We start from the raw sequence: 20,565 nt of genomic DNA, 5'->3' as shown, positions 1-20,565 counted from the left end.
ACGTGTGTTACTGTTCATAATAACTGACTTAAAATGAATTCTTTTTAAGGATGACAGCTCAGGGCACTGTGGGGGACATCAGCAGGGAGGTTCTGGTGGAACACCTGGATTATGATTACATTGAGAAATGCAAAGATGCCAAATACCTGGAGAAGATCCTGAAAGTATTGAGGTAAAAATAGTCAATTTGTGATTATTTACATCAAATACAGTATTTTTATCAAAGGAGTATGCTGCATTAATGAAATGATAATCATAGAATACCTGCACACTGCAACTTTTATGTACACAGGTCTGGAGAGAAGGGCGTTTATCCTCATCTGCTCAACTTCTGCGAGCGCCACTTAGAGAAACTGAACCCCAAGAGCCAGGCTCTCAGGAAGGAGAGTCCTGTGGCTACAGCAGCCAGCCTCCCTGAAGACGAATGGAGACAAATTGTTGATGACTTAAAGGTACGCTTCACATTTTAGTTTTTCTCTTTAAATCAAAATTTAACCGAATCATAGTTTATCATTCTCTCACTCTTACTACTTACAGATCTGGCAAAAAGAAACCAAAGAGGCCGAGATGCTTATGAAACAGCAGACAGGGTTTAAAACTGCGATGAAAGAAAACATAGCACCAATAAGAGGTTCAAATCACTCAGTTCCAACTAGTCAGGTAAGATTTCTGTCACTGAAAAAGTGTGTATCCATGTGTGGAGAAAGCAAATTCTATGATGAAGTTGTATTTTTATTATTACAGACTGCAGTTTCAAAAGAAAAAAGGGAAAGTTCAAGACACACTCTCCCAAGAGGTTATGCAGAATGGGACAAGTGAGCATCTTTATATATTTTTATTTTTTCTTTTTTATTTGACAACTGCATGTGCATTTCTTCATAAATACAAAGGAGATGCTATACGTAGAGAATATGAAGCCCCTGACCCATTAAAGCATCCAGTGAAACAGAAACTGTAACTTATTGTTCACAGGCCTGCATCAGTTACAGCCATTTCTTACCTATGTGTTAAAATTTTTACTGTCAGTGTTTTAGTTTTAGATGGTAATGCGTACCTGAGAGTGATGACTGACCTAAAAAAGTGTTTTATGTTTTGCTACCAGACAGTTTCCCCTTACTTCACCACCAGTCTCCTGCTGTGTTTAGTCACCAGCTGACAAAGTATTTCTGACGCAAAACTCTTCCCATGCTTTAAAATGAGTTTGAAGGATAAAATTTCTCATCATGAAATGTCTTTATATTGAGAAAGTGATCCTCTATTTAAGTATGAAGGAATGCGAGCCAAAGTCACCCATGAGTCTTATTGTTTTCGTCAAAAATCTTGGCCTTTTATTACCACAGTATGCAGCTGCATTTTAAATTGAACAGTGATTACCTTTGCTCCAACGTTTCTATTTTACTTCCAGGTTTGATGTGGAAAGAGAATGCAAAAGAGTTGATGAAAACATATCTGAAAATGATCCGCCTGCCATGACAAACAGCCAACATTCAACAATTGGGACTACAGTGGATTCTTCACGTAATTTCATCTTATATTTGTATGGTAACATGTGCAATTGAATTTTGTACTGTACATTTATTGTGTGAGCTCATGTTTGAAGTATATGGTGTCTGTATCCATCCAGGTCTGTCCCATCAGGAGAAGCTCCTGCTGGCAAACCGTGAAAAAGACAAAGGCAACGAAGCATTCAGAGCAAATGATTACGAGGAGGCTGTTACATACTATTCCAGGTACGGGTCTTTAGGGAACTCCTAATAGAGAGCTGTTAATATTTCAGTAGTAGATTTTATTACTCTTCCTGGTGTTTAATACAACTGTTGTTGTTCACAGAGGTCTTATTTCATTCCCATTGATAGCAATTATTAATAAAGGACTGTCCATTGCAGAAGCCTTTCCATCGTACCAACTGTGGCTGCATACAACAACAGAGCCCAGGCAGAGATTCATCTGAAGCACTGGAGTAACAGCTTGGAAGACTGCCAGAGGGTGCTGGAGCTGGAGCCGGGCAACATAAAAGGTGCTTTTCTTTTTCAGTCACTATATCTTTATTTGAGTCAAAAATGTGCACTTAGATTAAAAACAACAACATTTTTTAAAATTATTTTGTAATTGAATCATCCTCAGAAACATTTACCTACACTATGGGCCAAATGTTTGGAAGCAAGATTAAATTTATACAAAAAAATCATGTTTTTATTGGTATACTTTGTAAGAAAATAACATGGTTATTATATAAAGAGTAATTTATCAGGAGACATTTTCACTATATTTATCAGATATTTATATTTTAAGTCATAGACTTTACTTCCTTCAAAATATCCTTCTCGTGCTTAAAAAACAGCATGGCATATATGAGACATTCACCCTTCAAGTTTAGGAATTACACTCCATGCTTTCTTATGTTCATCAATAAGAACCTGATGATTCGTGGGACACGCGTTTCAGACTGATCAATCCATTTAATCGCTCACAAGCTCAGTTCGAGAGATGTCTGGAGATTGAGGGCCAAACCATCTTCTGGAAAACACCTTCCTCTTCTTTTTTGTGTGGGTAACATGCACAGAGCATAGCAGAATGCTTTGGCTCATTAACTTGCTGCAAAAAAAACTTTCGACCCACAATTGTTAGTCCAGATGGATCTGCATTATGCTGCAGGATGGAGTGATGCTGTTCCTTTTTCATGATACACTTCATTTCAAACAGTGGTTCTTGTACGCACACTCTCAAAAGCCATAAAATTAAAGTGACTAATGCAAACTTTTTTTTTTTTTTTTAATTTCACATTGAAGTTGTGACTCTTTTTCCTGATTCATACCTAGACAGGCGGCTTGTAGCAAGCACTAGAAAATTTCCCTTACTTTCAAACCCACAAGTCGACAGGTTTACCTATCCTGCAGAACTAAACCTCCTCCCACCAGAGGCCAGAAATAAGACAAATGATTTCAAAATATAATCACATTCCAGTCACGGTTTATAATTTCTGTTACCAATTAACGTTGGTCCTATACTTACGTTCCCTGTAGCAGCAATATATTTAAAAAACGAAACTGGGAAGTCACTTCTAGTTCAGCGTTTTAGTCATTTGTATTTGTACTGTATAATGCAATGAATACTTTATCTTATTGACACACTCTAGTACTTGACTCAGTTAACTGGTGAAAAGGGACTTGACTTTTCTTACAGACCTACTGTTTTCTAAATGTCTAATGACTGAATGTGTAAAACAGTTATGACATTTCCACAGAAGCAGAGGTTGGGGTCTGCAGGATGGGGTCTTGAGAGGTGAGGTCTGCAGCCAGACCCTTCTCAAGCCTAATTATGCAGTAAATGCTTCCTAAAGTACATATAACTCACTCTGGTTTTTAAGAAAGGCTTTGGGAACAGAAACTGTAAGTTGCTTCCAAACATTGGCTGATTGTGAAGGTGAAACTCAAATTGTAAGTTCTCAGAGTTTATTCTGTTTATGTCTTTCATTTCTTGCATGTTTTTTTTTTTCCAACAACCAGCCCTTCTACGACGAGCCACTGTTTATCATCACACGGATAAATTCCAGCTGGCTTCTGAAGACCTGAGAATGGTGCTCAGGAAAGAGCCACAGAACGCTGCAGCCACAGTAGGTGATAGGTGTCAGCTCATGTCCACATCAAGTGACTGTAGGAGATCTTAACCTCCTGAGACCCTCCGTACTCATATGAGGACATTACAGTTCTGCCCCTTAGACCCATCATACTGCAGCCTTAAAAACTTTGACCTATTGGCTTCATTGAGGGCCATGTCATTTTTTGGTGATATCTCAACAATACACCCATTTAAGTTCATTCAAACTTTTTTCAAACTCAAAAAATCAATAAGGGTCTGTTTTAATTGGACTGCCTCACCACCTTCTGGCCCAGAGTCTCACATACACTGTTGTAAATTTCTTTTAAGGTCTTTGCACACCAGATGCGTAATTTTCGCACAAATATTTCGCACGGTTTTAATTTTTTTCGAATACAATGTTTTTGAATAGAGGTGTGTGTCTATTCTGGAATTAAAAGGAGATTAGGTCAAAACAAATTTTTCTTTGTTCAAGACAACTTTTTTACTGGATACAACACGGCAAGATAAGGTATTTATCAGTACAGTTACGTAGCGATACAATTGGAAATGGGACATAAAGCAAATGTTGTAGTAGCAGCTATATGTAGTGCTATTGGCAGCCTTCCGCAGAGCTAATGTAACCTCACTCTTCATTTTACTGAAAGACTCTGAAGTTTGAACAGACCACTGCAGAATAACTACTGACTGTGGGTTGGAATCAACATTAGCACAAACAGTTTAGCCCCTGTGTTAGCCTTTAGCTCATGTTTTAGCCTTTAGCCCGTGCTCCATCTCTTTCCTGTTAAAGCTTTCTTCTGCTCTTTTGTCCTATTTCTCTCTGACAGTTAGGGGCAGTTCACACGACAACGGTTTTAGGATGAAACACAAAAGTTTTGTTGCATTTCTGCCTAGCGTTTACACGGAAATGGCGTTTCAGCCGACCTTAAACGCAAACTTTTGAAAACAGCCTCCAGAGTGGGATTTTTCTGCTCCCGACACCGTTGCCGTGTAAACAGTAAGCTGGCGTTTTCAGTGGAAACACTGACGTCACACTCCTCCTCACGCGCGCATACAACAGGACAACAGTACCGTTGTTACGATCGTCGTGAACTACTGTGTTGTGCTTGTGCTGCTCAATCTGTTGAATCTGCTGACTGTCTTTAACAAAAAGTGCATCTGTTGCTCCACTTTTTAACTTAGTATTCCCCAATACACCAGATGACCGGCTCAACTCTACTTCGGTGGAAATCTCCCAAAAGCGGCTTCTAGACAAAACAATTATAGCACCATCTACAGGCCTGGCATGCTTACTACAGCGTTTTCAGTCCATCAGCGTTTCTGTGTAAACACAGATTTTTTTCCCTGGGTTGTAGCGTTTTCAGATGAAACGTTGTCGTGTAAACGGGGCCTTAGGCTCCAGTGTCAACCATCACTACAAAATTAATCACAGAAATCATTTTCAGCAGAGAAAAACACAGATCTCTCTTCTCTCTACTAAACTTAATCAGCTGGCGTAGTGTTGTCATGAAGACCCAGACGTGCTTTAAATCAATCAAGTCCTGGTCAACCCGACAGGAAGCTTAGATGTAGCAATTTACACTAACCAGTAACCAGTGATATTGGCAATGATAATCTCGTTTTAAAGTGTGGATTACAATTAGTTATATAACTAGAAGGGAGACTTTTTCAAGATCACTTAGAACGTCCTCACTGCCCCTTTAATAATAAAACTAATGATCAGTAGCTTCTTGTGCAGAGACCAGGTTTGATTACATTGGTCTTACTCCTCCTGAACAGCAGGTAGGAATAAAAAAAGCACACTAGACAAAAGCTGGGGTCTCAGGAGTTTAAGAACACATTTCAGCTGCTGAAAGGTCTTCATTACCTTAATATTAGTCTTTACTGACTGTGTGCAATGCATTATGGTTTTAAGCTTCTAAGGTTTGACTGCAGTGTTTGTAGTCCTTTAAGTTTTAAAGGCTTTTAGTGAACATTCATAAGCTCTCACAGATGACTTATTATTGTGTCACCTTTAGACTCTAACTGAACCAGGACGTATCGTGTCACTACTTACAACCAGTTCTTTCCACCATGTGACACAATTTCTTTTTAGGAACTTCTGTTGAAAACTGAGAAGAAGGTGAAGGAATGTCAGCCGGAGGTGAGGAGCAAAGGCAAAAGAATCCTCATCCAAGAAGTAGAAGAGACAGGTGACAACAGAGGCAGTGAGAGCAAAGCCGTACAGGGTGGTAAGATGGTTTGAACCCCTCCATAATCCCCTTCACTAATTCATGGACACAGACACAATGAACAAGCTACAGACACTGATTACTGCCTTAAAACACCCACAAACTGAATCTGTCATCAGTTATCATTAAAATAATGCTCCCTTAACTACATTTGAGACATTTTACACACACTTCTGAAGGATTTTAGTGTGGAAATATTTATCTAAAGGAAGATTTAACAATTGTGGAAACAGACTTTCAGCGTAAACCTTCAGTGTCTGCTTTTGTTTTAGTGTGATGAAGCCGGCCTGTCAGCCTATGTTACATTAACTGTCCAGGCATGTGTGATCCACCCTGCCCCCACCCTGCGCTTTCATAATTCACTGTGCAGAGTTGCCGCTTCCTGGAACTCCCCCTTTGAAGTGCTCCATGTCATGTGTGTCCAACCCTCCCCCACTATGATGTAACCGCAGACTACTTCCTGTGGGTGTGTCTCCTACTCTCTGTCTTTCTCCCTCCCCCCCTTCTCCCTTTCAGCTTGTCCGGTTGAACCCAGTCAGCCTGTGGGAGGGGAGGAGTGTTCAGCTGCTCCTGAAAAGGGAGACATGGGTAACGCTCAAAAAAAGCCCCACGGCAGAGGGGATGGGGGTCCACACACTGAGTCTAACAACTCACATCATGGCCACTGGAGAAGCAGAGGAGGCAGCTCTGACAAGTACAAAGTCTCGCAGGACTCCAAGGAAAAAGTCGCTAATGGAACAAGCAAGAGGGGATCTACCGCCTCGGTTAAAGCTGATCAGAGCAGCGGCGGTAAGGGAACTCCAGCCGAAGGAAGCGTGGGAGAAAGTGTCAACCTTGATGCTCCGTGTGGAGCCTTACCTCCACATCTGTCCAGGCTAAAGAATGAAGGCAACCTGCTTTTTAAGAATGGACAGTTTGCAGATTCACTGGAGAAATACTCTCAGGCCATTCAGGGCTACACAGATTCAGGTAAGTCCTGCTTCCTTCTGTTTGTGTCGTGTTAAAGAGAAACACTTTATCAGAAGAGTTTTAACCTCTGCCACCATAACGCTAATGTCTGACATCAGTGTGTTATGAACAAGCAATGACTGGAGCATTCTCTCACACTTATCTATGAGTTAATATTTCTATGCCGTGATGACTCATCAGTGCCCTTGAAACTGTTTCCTGTAACTCACAAAAGTATAAACAGAGGTAACGACAGTATAAATCAAAGGTCATGACCTTGCTGTTAAGATGCTCCCATTTGTAGTTTGTTGCTTTCACAGACTGTCAGACACATGGCAATCAAACATGACAAGTTTCATTGTAAATACACACACACTCAATAGGGCTATAGAGATTTAAACATGGAGGAGTGTTAATGTTATGTTTGCTGGACTATGAGGTAAACACACTCCTGCAGCGATGCATCAAAATGTGGCAGATGTGATGTTCAAAGGCAGATTTTCCATTTTAGCTTTAGCCCGGCTCTAAGCCTCTGGGCTCAGGTTTGTCCAGGTCACATGACTTATGCTAACCACCCACTGTGAAAGTGAATCTGAAAGGACTGGAGCTGTAATTCTTATTGAGACGGAGGAAGTGAGTGATTGATGGAGGTGGAGAAAGGCTCCCCCACCTCCAAACATCCACTGGCTGTCGATTCATGGTCTGTCAGCTGCCTCCTGGAGGAGAGGTCTCATCCATCCATTCAGGTCTCTGCTCACGCACAGGAAAGGATTCATTATGGAAGTCGCTTAAAGCTGCTCTGTCAGCTTTATGAAGCAGTGGATTGAACTCATGAATCAGACCGTTACAGATCTAACTGATACATTCTGATACATTATAGAGAGAGCCATTAAAGAAACCCTGCGTAGACTGGTCTATGCGGGGTCAGGGCAGTGTTGATAGAGGTGAAAACAGTGAACTAAAAATACTCGTCCGGCAAGTAGAGAAAAAAGCAAACAAACAGTGCAGTGTCAGTGAACAAGCTGTTAAAATTCGAGGAGAAAGGGTTACACAAGCTTTTCTGTTTGGTTTCCTTCCACTTTCTGTTATTTAACTCTGCAGCTTTGGAAAATGAGAAGATTAAAGGAACATTCATTAAACACCTGCAGTCACACCTTACCTAATGAAGGAGGTCTGTAACTGGAACAAGCTGATGAACAGGGACATTTAATGAAATGTAAGGTTATATTTTCAAAGCTTCCCAATCAATTCTTCTTCATTAGTTTTTCTCAGAGGAAATTTCAGGTTAGTATTCCACCATTCACTCATTATTAAAGCTGCACTCCTCATGCTAAGGCAGCTAAAGGTACATTTATGGCAACACATCATTATACAAAACCTATAGTTAAAGTCTCTGGACAAGTTGGCTTTTGAATCGATTCTCTTCTTCTCCATGTTTGTGCTGAGCCTGAATCTTTGGACATTATTTTTGTTCTTAGAGAAGCTAAATTGAGTGGAGATTGTAAATGTAAATGTAGCACATACAATAGCTATAAAGAAGTTTTATGATATCTAGATATAATAAGTTCACCCTCTGACCAATATACTGAGACAAGTGTATTTGATATGAACCTTGTTTTATGTCGAACATGAATCAGTCAGCATTAGTGGGGTACAAAGGTCATCCCAGCTACATGGGGACCTGTCAGGGTATGTTGCAAATTTTCAACAACAGGCATCAAGGGGTAAAGGTAATGCTTTAACAGACAGACTGAAAAAACACCTAGAAGAGAAAATATGTTGATATGATTGTCTTTGTGTAACAGGACACATCTTAGTACAGATGCTGTACTTTTTAATTTTTTTTTAAAATTAATTTTATGACAAACAAACAATACAACAAAAACACATGATACACCCCACTCACCCTCACCTCCCACACATAACTACTCATGGTACAACAAAAAAAATGTATGTATAAAGACCAATTCTGTTAACATTTTCAAAAATAAATCTTTGAGAACCTCCCATCTCCTTTCATACTTTTTGGCATCATTGTCAGTTTCGACCATATAACCTTCTAAAACTATGTATCACTGAATAAATCTTTTAAAGTAAATATTATCAAGTGAAGATCTATTTATGGCCTTATAGATAAATCTTTTACCCAGAACAATAATTAGGTTAACCAAGTCATTACTATCTACAAACTCTCCTAAAAGTACAGAAACAAAATCTAATTTGAAAGACAAGCCAGTTTCTAAAACACATTTCCTCAACATCTTTCCAAAACAAGGACACTATGTGGCAGTTCCAAAACAAATGCAAGGTGGATTCAGACTCCTGATAACAAAAACGACAATCATCTGTCTCAGCTATATTCCATAGTTTTAACATTTTCCTTGTGGGTAAAAAAATTATATATGATTTTAATTTGAAAGAATCGATTTTGCACATCCACCGTAGTCTTGTAAATTAATTCAAATATTTTTTCCCATGGTAATGGACAGTCAAAAGTTTCTTCCCATTTCCCATATGTATTGTATGGAGCAACCTTTGACGATTGCTTTATTGAATAAAAATTATATATTTTTTTGTTTGGTTATGATGCTGTTCTTTAGTTGTTCTTCATGTGTCTCATGCACCTCATCTCTTTTTTGTTTCCAGGGATTGATAGCCCAGAGGATCTGTGTATTCTGTATTCAAACAGAGCAGCGTGCTACCTTAAAGATGGAAACAGTCAAGACTGCATACAAGACTGCACAAGGTGAGAGATGCTGTTCACTGACATCAACACTCTGTATGTTTACATGCAGTAAGATAAGACTAGACCCTGCTGTGACTTCATGATCAAGCAATGACCCTAGTTGGACTGCTGCATGCATGTAAACGTACAGACTGAGTGCATCAGAGAAAAGGAGAAAGCCAACTTTAGTCGATGTTCAGTTGATGGACGGATGAATAGATGAGTGGATAGATGGATGTGATGAGGCTCTTCACTTCAGAGGACTGTGTTCTTCCGATGTGGATCCAGAAGTTATTTTAATTTTCCACTGAATAGTGTGAAGATCAGCTGAACATCAGTAAGTGGAAGCAGCTGTCTAGCATCTAGCTGTCTGCTACAGTTACAGGCTGCAGTCAGTAGAGTTTTGCTGTAGTAATGGCAGCTTAATGAAACAGCAGGTCGAGGTCACGGTATTCTTCTAAACCTCTGAGTTATCAGGTAATGACAGTGTGTCAGACACTAACCACCTCTCACTGTGAGAGACTAAGATGGCATCACGGGAAGAAGTGAAACCATTGGTGAACACTCTGATTCACTTTTTCCAGCTCAGTAATCTTTGGTTGGAACATGAACCAATTTGAGAGAATGAACTGGGTTTGGCCGTTGAGAAGCTCTCACCTCAAAGCTTTTATATTTTTGTTTGTTTTAGATCTAACTTAAACAAACAGTAAGACGAGACTGTTTACACACTCAAATGACAGTTTTTACTCATGTACACCACGACATACAGGATTATCAGCTGAGGCTTAAACTGGGTTTTTATTTCAGAAATAGATTGTGTTTTTATCTCAATGTAAGAAAGCATCCTATTGCTGCAACCTTTTTACCCGTTTTAGATTATGGACACTTTTTGTACATGCATGCCTCTGCACAGTGTCTCCATATGGTGGATACTGCCAACCACAACTCCTTAAAGTGATACTCCGGGATGGAACAAGTTGGGTCCTATCACAAGGTTTAGGGCAGAAATTACCCCTACAGCAGTGTTTTTGTGCAGCAGAAGCTCAGGGTGCTCGCACCAAACACCCCCTCCCTGCTCCTCTGCCGGTTTCCTCTGCACTCAGACGGGGCCATATTTTACTTGACAGAAAACACAAATAAACAGACTCCCACCAAAAACTCTGATATCGGTCTGCATTCACGCTTTATTTAGAGAATTTTCAGCGCGTTACTTTCACACAAAAACACCGCTAAATAAGGCTCTAGTTCTCATCGTGTCATAAAACAGGGCTACTTCCGCTGCAGAGCCACAGCTGGCTACGAGGCGCTCGCCGCTTAGTGTATCGGTCAGCGCGCGTGGCGTGCCAGATATAAACAAACGCAGGTAGTCTGCCAGGATGGAGAGACACGATGAGAACTAGAGCCTTATTTAGTGGTGTTTTTGTGTGAAAGTAACGCAGGACCCAACTTGTTCCATCAGAGTATCACTTTAAGGTTCATAACAACCAGTTAACCTCTGCCTCATTATTGTGAGTTGTACTCTCAGGTTAGATGGCCTGCTTTGGTGACCCAGAGGCTCACACACAAGCAGTTTTTGTTTTGCTTCCCCACCATTTATATGTTTTTATCATGCAGAAAACCAGACAGTACTCTCTGTGCTCTCAAGACCTCATTACGTTCTCTGTCCCAAACGCTCGGACAGAAATTGGGAAAAGGAGCCTAATCTTGGAACCAGTTTCAGTACGACTTAAAGCTCAAGGAGCTGGTTCTTTAAATGTTTTTAAATCCAAAATGAAAGACATGGACGCTGGTCTATTAGATGTCAGTGTTTTGGCTTAGTTGTTGGAAAAAAGTTTGTTCCTACAACAGGATTTTAATCCATTATCTTTTGTTTTGTTGACTGAGCTTTGTCTCTTTTTGTGCTTCCTGTCTGTAACTTAGTTCTTAGGTTTTTAATCTCAGTGGGACTGACCTGGTTAAAAAAGGGTTAAATATATAAATAAATAGATAAAATAATCACAGTTCGAGGAAGGTTTGTCGTGTTTGTATATATATCCTTGAGCAAATCACTACTCTGTGCTTTCACCTATAACAGAGGAAGCAGGAGGCAGACTTGATCCTTTGCCTCTGTCTCATCACTTCTATTTATACCACCCAGAGCTCTGGAGCTGCAGCCGTTCTCCCTCAAGCCCCTCCTGCGCCGGGCCATGGCTTATGAGTCCCTGGAACGCTACCGTAAGGCCTACGTGGATTACAAGACTGTACTGCAGATAGACATCAGCGTGCAAGCAGCACATGACAGTGTCAACAGGTACTTCCTCAACCTATTCAACTTGTTCAGCCTATCCAGCCTACCTCCAGCTAAGGGCTGCAGAGGATAGGTGTCCACAATGACACAGAGAATTCACAGAATCATATCTTTGAACATCATGGAATGGATTTACATGATGAAACTTGCTGGTGGGGTGTGGTGGAGGGAGTATCCTTCAGTTGAATGATCGAGGATAACAGCGTCTTTGTTTCTCAATTATATCTGGATAACACACAAAAATATGAATTATGTTGGATGAGGAGGTGAAAATCCTACCACTTCATCCACGGTGGTGTTTTCACATGTTTGTAATGTCTTTGTGCAGTTTCCTCCTGTGCTTAAACTCACAGCTCACTCTGTAACATGGTAACAACAAACTGAGTGTAATGAGACAACAAGTGGAATTAGTGGCTCAAAGATTTAGCCGGTGTTTAAAAGCAGCTCCTGCTTGAGGCTAATTATGGTCTGTAGAGTGCATGTCCTCTGCTGCTGTTATGCAATAAGAAGACGCTCACCTGGCTCGCTGGGTTCAGGAAGACCAGAAAATGCCTGTATCTCTAAAAAAGATCTATTTCTGTAGTAAAGCAGAGCAGAGTGTGTCAGTTTATCTCTATAAGGGGTGTGTGAGTGCTGTGTTTCATCTGTGCTTCTTTCATGTAACATCCCTGAATCCTCCTCCAGGATCACTCGGCTTCTCATCGAGCAGGATGGCACAGAGTGGAGAGAGAAGCTTCCTGACATTCCTCTGGTGCCTCTGTCTGCTCAGCAGCACCGCAGAGAGGCTCCACCCAGCGCAGAGGTGCTCCAGGCTCGGGCAGAGAAGGCAGCCAGGGATGCAGGTCTGTGTGAGGAACCAGAATCAAATCTGCTGACTGAGAGAAAATTATGATGATCAAAAGACACAGAAGCATGTTTTGCAATAACAGGCATTTCAAAGTTTTCAAGCTGTTTTTAGCTCCCTTCAAAAAACAGCAAGAGTCACAAGAGCTTGATTAAAAAATAGGGTCTTTATTGTGAGGCCAACCCGGGACGACTGGGCAGAGAAAAGAGAAAATAAATAAACAACCAATTGAATGAAACGGCTGTCATCACAAATGTAGCCTCAAAGCTATACAACACAACTTTAAATGACAAGTACACACTTCCTCTTGGACATCCAGCATGTTTTATCTAGGATTTAGTTGTTCAGTGAATACAAAAGGGATTCAAAGACAGGTGGGTACAAATAAACAGAACCACATGAGAAAAAACTGAAACTCCTGATTTTGTCCTATTTTCTGTAGAAAATGTTTTTTTAAATTTAATATGAGCCACAATCACCTGATCAGTCCAGAAAAATGTCTTATTTCAAGTTATTTAAAGACAAAATGAGGTCTGTATTGTTTGAATCAAGTTTAAAAAATCTGCAAAGAGAACAAAAGAAAATTTACTTGTATTTACACATTGTTCTAGTTTCAAGCAAATCTTCCAACACATTTTCTCTTTTTTTTTTTTTTTACTTTCAACAAGCTTTTCAAACCTCATTTTGTCTTGAAATAACTTGAAACAAAACTTTTTGTTGGACTGACAAGATGGATGTAACCCATACCAAGTATAACAAGACAGTTTTACTTAAAACAAGACAAAAACACTCGATAAGATTTCAGTATTTTGTAGTGCATCAAAGAATAACCAGAAAATTCTAACTTTTTGGAAATGATCTGTTTATCAACCTTATTAACAAAATCAACAAAAAATATTGCCACAAAATTTTGTTTATTACATGATTTTTTGAATTACATTTGATAAATTGGTCATTTTTTGCAACATAATTAGTAATGATTGTAGTAAATCTGCATTTTTTCCATTGTTTCCATGGAGTTTCCATGAGTAACAAATTAGATGTTGCTCTTGCTGAAACTTCTTGAAAATGTGCAATGATTTTCCTGAAAAAAAGGTATGAGAATGATTTCATGAGAGCAGGCATTTTGAAAAGAGCGAAAAAAAACACAACTTCAGCTGCCTGTAGTTGAACGATAATTCTCAAGGATGGAGAATGCATTTCTATTTTTCAACAGTTTTTTTAAGAAGCTTTTTCTCATGTTGATGACATAGAGGTTTTTGAAACTGATGTTGATGAAATATGTTAAGTGAGGTGGTACAGGATTAAAATATCTTTCATGTAATTAAGAATAAAACCAATTTAAAACTGATTCAGAGAAGCTAATCATGTGGTCAAGATGTTCCAGTAAAATAACATGACCAACAGTATCAAAGGCAGCACTCAAATGTAAAAGGACTAACAGAGAAGATCTTCCAAAAGTTCAGTGGTTGGCTTTTTTTTTTTTTACTGCAGAGGCCGTCTGGATCCTCTCTGTGGAAGAGGGCTGCACTCAGCTGACCTTAAAAAAAAAAGCTGAAATTAACCTGACACCAACATAAAATATTTCCCCTGCTGTTTGATGAGATGCTTAAAAAGTTTGCTGCCCCTGTCCTGAGAGTTCATACATGTGCCCATGGTCTGCTCCATTTCATGTAGTTTTTATGGCAGTCTATGGCTTTTTTAAAGGTATAACAGTGAGTCTGCCTCTGATTAACTGTAAAGAGGGGGTGTTGTGCTTCCTGTAGTCTTTATTCTGTCCCCCTGGTGCCTGATGTATCTTTACATGATTTACGGCTTATATTTTTCTCTCCCTGTTGTTTCAGAAAACTCTTATTCTAGCCTCTGTCAGAAACACTTTCTTTTAGCTACTGTCTCTTTAAGGCTCCATGCTCCAAAAACCCCCTTCACCCTGATTGGCCAGCCCCCTGGGGCGGAGCTGTGTCCAGGCCTTGGTGTTTGAGGTCCCCCCCTCCAACACATCATGAACTAGTTATGATATATATACATTTTTTTCATCATTTCAGCAAGTCTCTTGAAGATCTTGTGATTTTTAAAAAAATGAGTGTTTTGATCAGTTTACAGACAGATTTAGGGGTTTCTGCACATGCTCAGTCTGAACATTCAGCATTATTTCTTTATATCCATGGAAGGCAGAATACACCGTGACATTTCTTCACATTTGACCACTAAAACAATGGATCTTTGTCTAAAAGGCGTCTTCCTTTGCCCTCTCTGTGTCAGAAAATCTCTCCAGCTTTGAAACCTGAGACCTGCTTAAATACAGATAAAATGTGAGGAGCAGTATTTGAGTTGGGATAGCTGTCTGTAGCCAAAGTTAACATCAGTTATGGTTGTTTCTCTGGTGCATCCTGGGAGAAACACATTTACCACTAACAGTCAGCTAGTTTCTGCTTGTTTTCATGTCATTGTCGACACTTTGCAGCAGGTTGAGTTGCTGACTAATCTCTCTTGCTTCAACATTAAATCCTGTGGGTTTAAAACTTTGAGCTAACAATAACAGAAGACTGGTGTGTTTTCTTTTCTTACTCAGAATGAAAAAGGAGGTCCTACGATTCAAAGTGTAACTTCTACCAAAGTTTTTATCTGGGTTTATTTCTCTGACAGAAAAGTTAAAGAGCTCTTTGTGTCACTATGTCCTCATTAATAATTTTGTCTTCATCTTCTTTTCAGAAAGGAAAGCAGAGCTACGCTTCTCAGCTTTGAAGCAAGAAGGGAATGACTTTGTGAAGAAGGGCCAATACCAGGACGCAGTGGGGAAGTACACGGAATGCCTTAAGCTGAAGCCTGAAGAGTGTGCTATCTACACCAACAGGTCAGAGTCTGACAAACTACTTTCAGTTTCTGTCTCTGCAGAGTTAAACCATCAAACCTGTTTGTTTGGTCACATCCATGAACTCAAGCTCAGATATCACCTGGTAGGTAGGCGGAGCAGACAGCTGATCCTGAGCAGGCTTCACTCAGTCACTCACTGTGTTTACACGCAGCTCCAGGAATCAGACTATTAGCTAAGTCAGTGCAAGATCAGACTATTAAAATCATGTTAACTGCTAAGTCAACTAAAAATGAACAAAGCACAGCTTAGTGCAGGGCAATATGAGAAAAAATCCTATAATGGTAATTTTTTCATATCAGTCGATCTCGACATTTATCGATATTAAAGGCAGCAATATTTACAACTACTTTAAAGAAATAAAACAGGAACATACTTTGTTATTAGTGGGCATGTTGAAGGTGATCTGCTCAGACTGCTTGCTAAGTTGATAACAGGAGCAAAGCGCCCTTTTTAAATGAGGATTTAGCACGTGCTTCCTGCTGTCACCATAGAGAAGTTTGGAGAGCAGAGTGGCTGTAAACAAAAAATGAAGTTTGAAGCCAGGTGGAGAAATCAGATGTATGGGTCACAGGCTGGAGGTCATTCAGTGCCAGTGGTCCTTTAACTAAGCCACTGATGGATGAAGAGGGAGGTTCATCTCCTGCGCTCTCCAGAGAACTTCAGAAGATGGGGACCAGTGCAGCCAGCGAAAACACAAATCCCCAGTTAAAAAATTAAAGCTCTGGAAAGAAGTTGTTGGATAGATGATTTGTCGCCACTATTTGTATTTCTGTCAGTCCAACTGTGTTGATGTGCACATTGAGGACTCTCTCTGTGCCTCATCTGTCATTGCCCCTCCACACCACAATGACCTCAGCCGTTTGTGTGTGACACTGTGCCAGTTTGCGCCCTCCTTCCCAACATGCTAAATGGGTAAATCACTCTGCCAGGGCTAAATGATTATATTTGCATCTCCTCCTCCTCCTCTCAGATATGATTGGCTGATCATATGTCTGTCAAAACACGAACGAATGAATGCTATTGAAGTTCTATCGAACATGTCTCATATTTCTGTCGAGCAAAAGTTATTTTGAGATACATATCTTTATCGTTTTATCGCTCAGGCATAGCATAGCTTGAATGACACGCCTAGACAATGCGATTGGTTGGACCCAGTAGGTATCAGTTCACCACGGTGTTTAGTCGAAAGAGGATGTTGATGACCATAATAAATAGCTTCGCTCTCACAGTCCATTGATCTAACACAAAACATACCGTTGCACGTTCTGACATATAAACATGAAGAGCTACAGCTGCATCCATCTCAGCCAACGTTGTTGGAATGTCGTTTCCTCTTCAGGTGAAGAGAAACTGGTTTGTTATGCTCTCAGCTTCGCTCATCAGAAAAAGACACAGCACTGTGTATTCTCTTTTCTGCATTAGTACACAGACAAGACCAGACCCCACGCTGTGACTTTATGATTGAGCTATGACCTCAGTCAGAGTGCTGAGTGCATGTAAACATCCTGACTGTCTGAGGCTGACATATCTGCACAACACTTCTCACTGCCACCGCCACACCATGTTCTGTCCACACAGAATCACACTCAGCCTAAAACACCATGTGACTGTCTCACCACTATTCACTGTCACAGAGGAAGTTGTGACACTGACATGAAAAGTTTTTGTTGTTTGCAGAAATGAGCGAGTACAGCCACACCAGAGCAAACGCACTCAGCTGCTTCCATCAGACGTTTTAAGACATTTAGCTGGAAAACAGATGAGACTTTTATATTTCATAGATGTACAACATCTCATCTCGTGCACACATTTCATTTGAGAGTGGTCTTTTATGTACACCCACCCTTTTTTCTCTGAATCACAGCCATAATCTTTTAAAACCCTTGAATGAAAGCAAATGAGCTGCTGTGGTTGAACAGAAATGGGAACATACCTTTATGTGTGTGTGTGTGCTTACAGAGCCCTGTGCAACCTGAAGCTCGACAGGTTTACTGAAGCCAAGCAGGACTGTGATGCAGCGCTGAAACTGGAGCCAACCAATAAAAAGGCCTTCTACAGACGAGCCATGGCCAATAAAGGCCTCAAGGTGAGCCAGTCTGACCTGTCACAGCTCGACTCTACGACACAGATGTGTGTGAACCCCTCATGACCACTTTCACTTTAAAAACAGTCACATTGTGCTTTCTGTGTCTGCTCCCCTCCAGGACTACCTGGCATGCAGTTCTGACCTACAGGAAGTACTGCAGCAGGACCCCAATGTCCAGGAGGCTGAGAGGGAGCTGGAGGAGGTCACAGTGCTGCTCAGGCAGAGTCTGGCTGAGGCCAACGCTTCACCAGCCAAACCACGCAAAACTGTCCCCATCACAGAGGTGGGTTCCCCTGTGAGAAAAAACCTAAACCAGACGTCTGGAAAGTCAAGTTCTGTCCCTCCAAATCTGAGCAAAAACTGTCGTTGAGCGTTTGTGAAGACAGTGATGAATAAATTTGGACAAACTGTGGGACCAAAAAGTACTTGTTCAGGGTACTTTTCACTTCTTCAAGACAGTACACCTGTCACCAACAAACGGTTAACACATGTACACACCTGATCAAAAGTTCAAGACGTGAAACAGTCTGTTCATCAGCTGATCAGAGAATCAAACTTTCTTCACCTTTCAGTGTCCCATGTTTGCTGCTCTCTGAAAAAGTCCAAATGGTGAGTTTGTGGCGTTGAAGGAGACGAGGACTTTGAAGACGTGTTTTGTTCTTAAAGCTCTTCTCTCTCAGATGGCGTCTGATGGTTACTGGGCTGCAGTCGGATCCATTTGGGTCGAGGGTCATCCTGTGTTTGACGTGGTTTTGGGTTGACCTCTGGTCTGTTTTGCTCCATAACCCTCAGGATCTTTGAAGAAATCCAAAATATCTGTCTTACTGAGTCCAACCTCAGCAGAGATGGTGTATAGCGAGAGGTCTTGCTGATGCAGCTCAACAATCGACCACGTTCAACGAACGAAAGAATTTTAGCCTTTTACCATCATCAGAGGTCATGACAGAGAGAAAACCTGACAGGAAATGACTGAATCCACATTTTAGAGCAGATTTTGTTTTTCAAAGACTGTGGTCTCAAACTTTTGATCAGCTGATGAACAGACTTTCCCTTTAACTGTTTCTTTTTTTGCAATGAATTGCTCTTGTCTTATTCTCATTTCTTCTTTTTGCAATTTGAAACTCTACTCAGGAACTTTTCAAGAACCAAAATGCAAATTATTATTGCATGTATGAACCAGAGTGTAAGCAGAGAAAGGACCATTTGTTTATTAACACAACTGAAACACCCTGCTATCTTTTCTGTGTGTTTCCTTTTCAAACCTCTGTACAACATCCTCAGGTTGGAGGTGAGGATGAAGTGACAGCTACACCAAACTCAGAGAACAGTCGCACAGGAGAGGATTTCTCCACCAACCTCCAGCCGAACGACGCCTACGGGTTTGGACAGGCTCTGAACGCCGCTCGCTGCAATGGAAACACAGCAAGCTGTGCTGAACTGCTGGAATCCACAGCGCCTGAAAAACTTCCCCTTTTCCTGAGCAACCAGCTGGATGGACCTACCATCGGCTTTATAATGCAGGGAATGGACTTCCTCCTGGAAAAGAACCCCAGCCTGGTCTACCAACACCTCAACCATTTACACACTGCAGACAGGTTCTCGGTAAGAAATGAAATCTAGGAGTAGGACTAAGAAAAAACAAGCTGAAATATGACAAACGTGATTTTTAGTCACTAAGAGTTGGAATTAGTCACACATGTAGTTTTGTAAATAACCCTCTCTGTCCTTAAGCTGAGGTGTCCGTGCTGTTTCCTCACAGGTGGTGTTAATGCTGCTGGATAAGGAGGAGCGTCACTCCATGACCCTGCTGTTCGAGCATCTGGCTGCTGTGGAGAGCGCCGACTTCACCAAGAATGACGTTCAGAATCTGGCCAACAAATACATCTGACCCTGTTTCCCCCTTCGCCCTGCTGCCCCAAGCTGCTGCACCTTTTGGATCTATGCAAAAAATAAAACCACTGCACACTAGCTGAGCACACACAGACAGGAGCGTTCAGAATGTGGCCCACAGCTGTACAGAGGAAGTATATTTAGTCAGCTGCTGTGTGCTGTAAAATGAGCTGTTCAGTTTGTGTGACGGCGTCAGGAAGATATATTTTTCTCTGGGGAACATTTTGCTATGCAGATTCACTTTTCTACTAACACAGATTGTTTCTGATGAACAGCACGCTAACACCTTCGACTGGAGTCCAGTGAAATGTGACAGGAGGGTCTGTCTCCTGTTGGTGGGTGAGTTTTCTCAGGACGAGCTTCGTTGGTTCAGTTTGAGCTCACTGAGAGGATGCTGGATGTGACGTAAGGCCGGACACACACTGCATGACTTTCATTACCTGTTCTTCTACTGTCTATGTTTCTGTGTATCGTCATGTTTATATCAGTCTGAACTGTCTTCTCATGTTTTTTTCTCCAAAGACTTTGAAATCTGTTCAGATCTGAGTTGTGTGGTGTGTGTCTGGCCTGAGTTGCTGCTCTTTGCAGTATGAAACGATGGGAGAAAACAGTGTTTTGTGACTCAGACGCTCTCTTTTGTTTGACCCATGCATCCAGTAGATCTGAGGCTAAAGTGACTCACTAATTACAACATGTGTGTTACTGCTCCTTTTTTTTTTTTTTTTTTCTTTTTTTTTTTTAAAACAAATTAGTCTTTCAGCCCACACTACAGCTCATTCATCTCCTTTGTGGTTCAGATTTGTACAAACAAGCAAGAAGCAACATCTTACACAGATGTGTATCTCTATCCTCCAATCCTCCAAATAATCAGCTTCATTAAAGATGCATGTATTTCAACTCCTACATCTACAGAAGAGGGTTAGGACCACTGGAAAAAAAGTCCTTTTTTTGGTATTAATATCATTAAATTGGAATTTAAAAAAATAATTAACTTCTATAATTCAAAGTCAGAATTCAGACTTTTTTTCCAGGGTTTCTGAGGTTAAAGTCAGAATCTGAGATTTATGTCAGAATTCTGAGAT

The 20,565-nt window shown here is 40.7% G+C and overlaps 1 protein-coding gene across 2 annotated transcripts in view; it reads left to right on the top strand.

Moving 5' to 3' along the window:
- The window catches only part of spag1b (sperm associated antigen 1b), a 22,755-nt gene extending 2,190 nt beyond the window's left edge, over positions 1-20,565 (top strand). For both annotated transcript variants that reach the window (XM_074682669.1, XM_074682668.1), the window contains exons 2-19: positions 50-172; positions 293-452; positions 538-660; positions 745-815; positions 1,406-1,518; positions 1,625-1,730; positions 1,887-2,017; positions 3,507-3,613; positions 5,693-5,828; positions 6,345-6,797; positions 9,423-9,522; positions 11,639-11,791; positions 12,473-12,630; positions 15,345-15,486; positions 17,467-17,593; positions 17,712-17,876; positions 18,875-19,195; positions 19,353-20,565. In XM_074682669.1, coding sequence (XP_074538770.1) covers positions 51-172; positions 293-452; positions 538-660; positions 745-815; positions 1,406-1,518; positions 1,625-1,730; positions 1,887-2,017; positions 3,507-3,613; positions 5,693-5,828; positions 6,345-6,797; positions 9,423-9,522; positions 11,639-11,791; positions 12,473-12,630; positions 15,345-15,486; positions 17,467-17,593; positions 17,712-17,876; positions 18,875-19,195; positions 19,353-19,481 — 2,817 coding nt within the window. In that variant the 5' untranslated portion in view covers position 50 and the 3' untranslated portion in view covers positions 19,482-20,565. The remainder of the gene's footprint in view (positions 1-49; positions 173-292; positions 453-537; positions 661-744; positions 816-1,405; positions 1,519-1,624; positions 1,731-1,886; positions 2,018-3,506; positions 3,614-5,692; positions 5,829-6,344; positions 6,798-9,422; positions 9,523-11,638; positions 11,792-12,472; positions 12,631-15,344; positions 15,487-17,466; positions 17,594-17,711; positions 17,877-18,874; positions 19,196-19,352) is intronic.

This window comes from Halichoeres trimaculatus, unplaced genomic scaffold (assembly GCF_033239565.1).
Source record: "Halichoeres trimaculatus isolate MK-OKI-2021-1 unplaced genomic scaffold, fHalTri1.1 fHalTri1_scaffold_12, whole genome shotgun sequence".
Lineage (NCBI taxonomy): Eukaryota > Metazoa > Chordata > Actinopteri > Labriformes > Labridae > Halichoeres > Halichoeres trimaculatus.
Note: the sequence above shows the minus strand (reverse complement) of the source record. Positions and strands in the feature narration are given on the sequence as shown.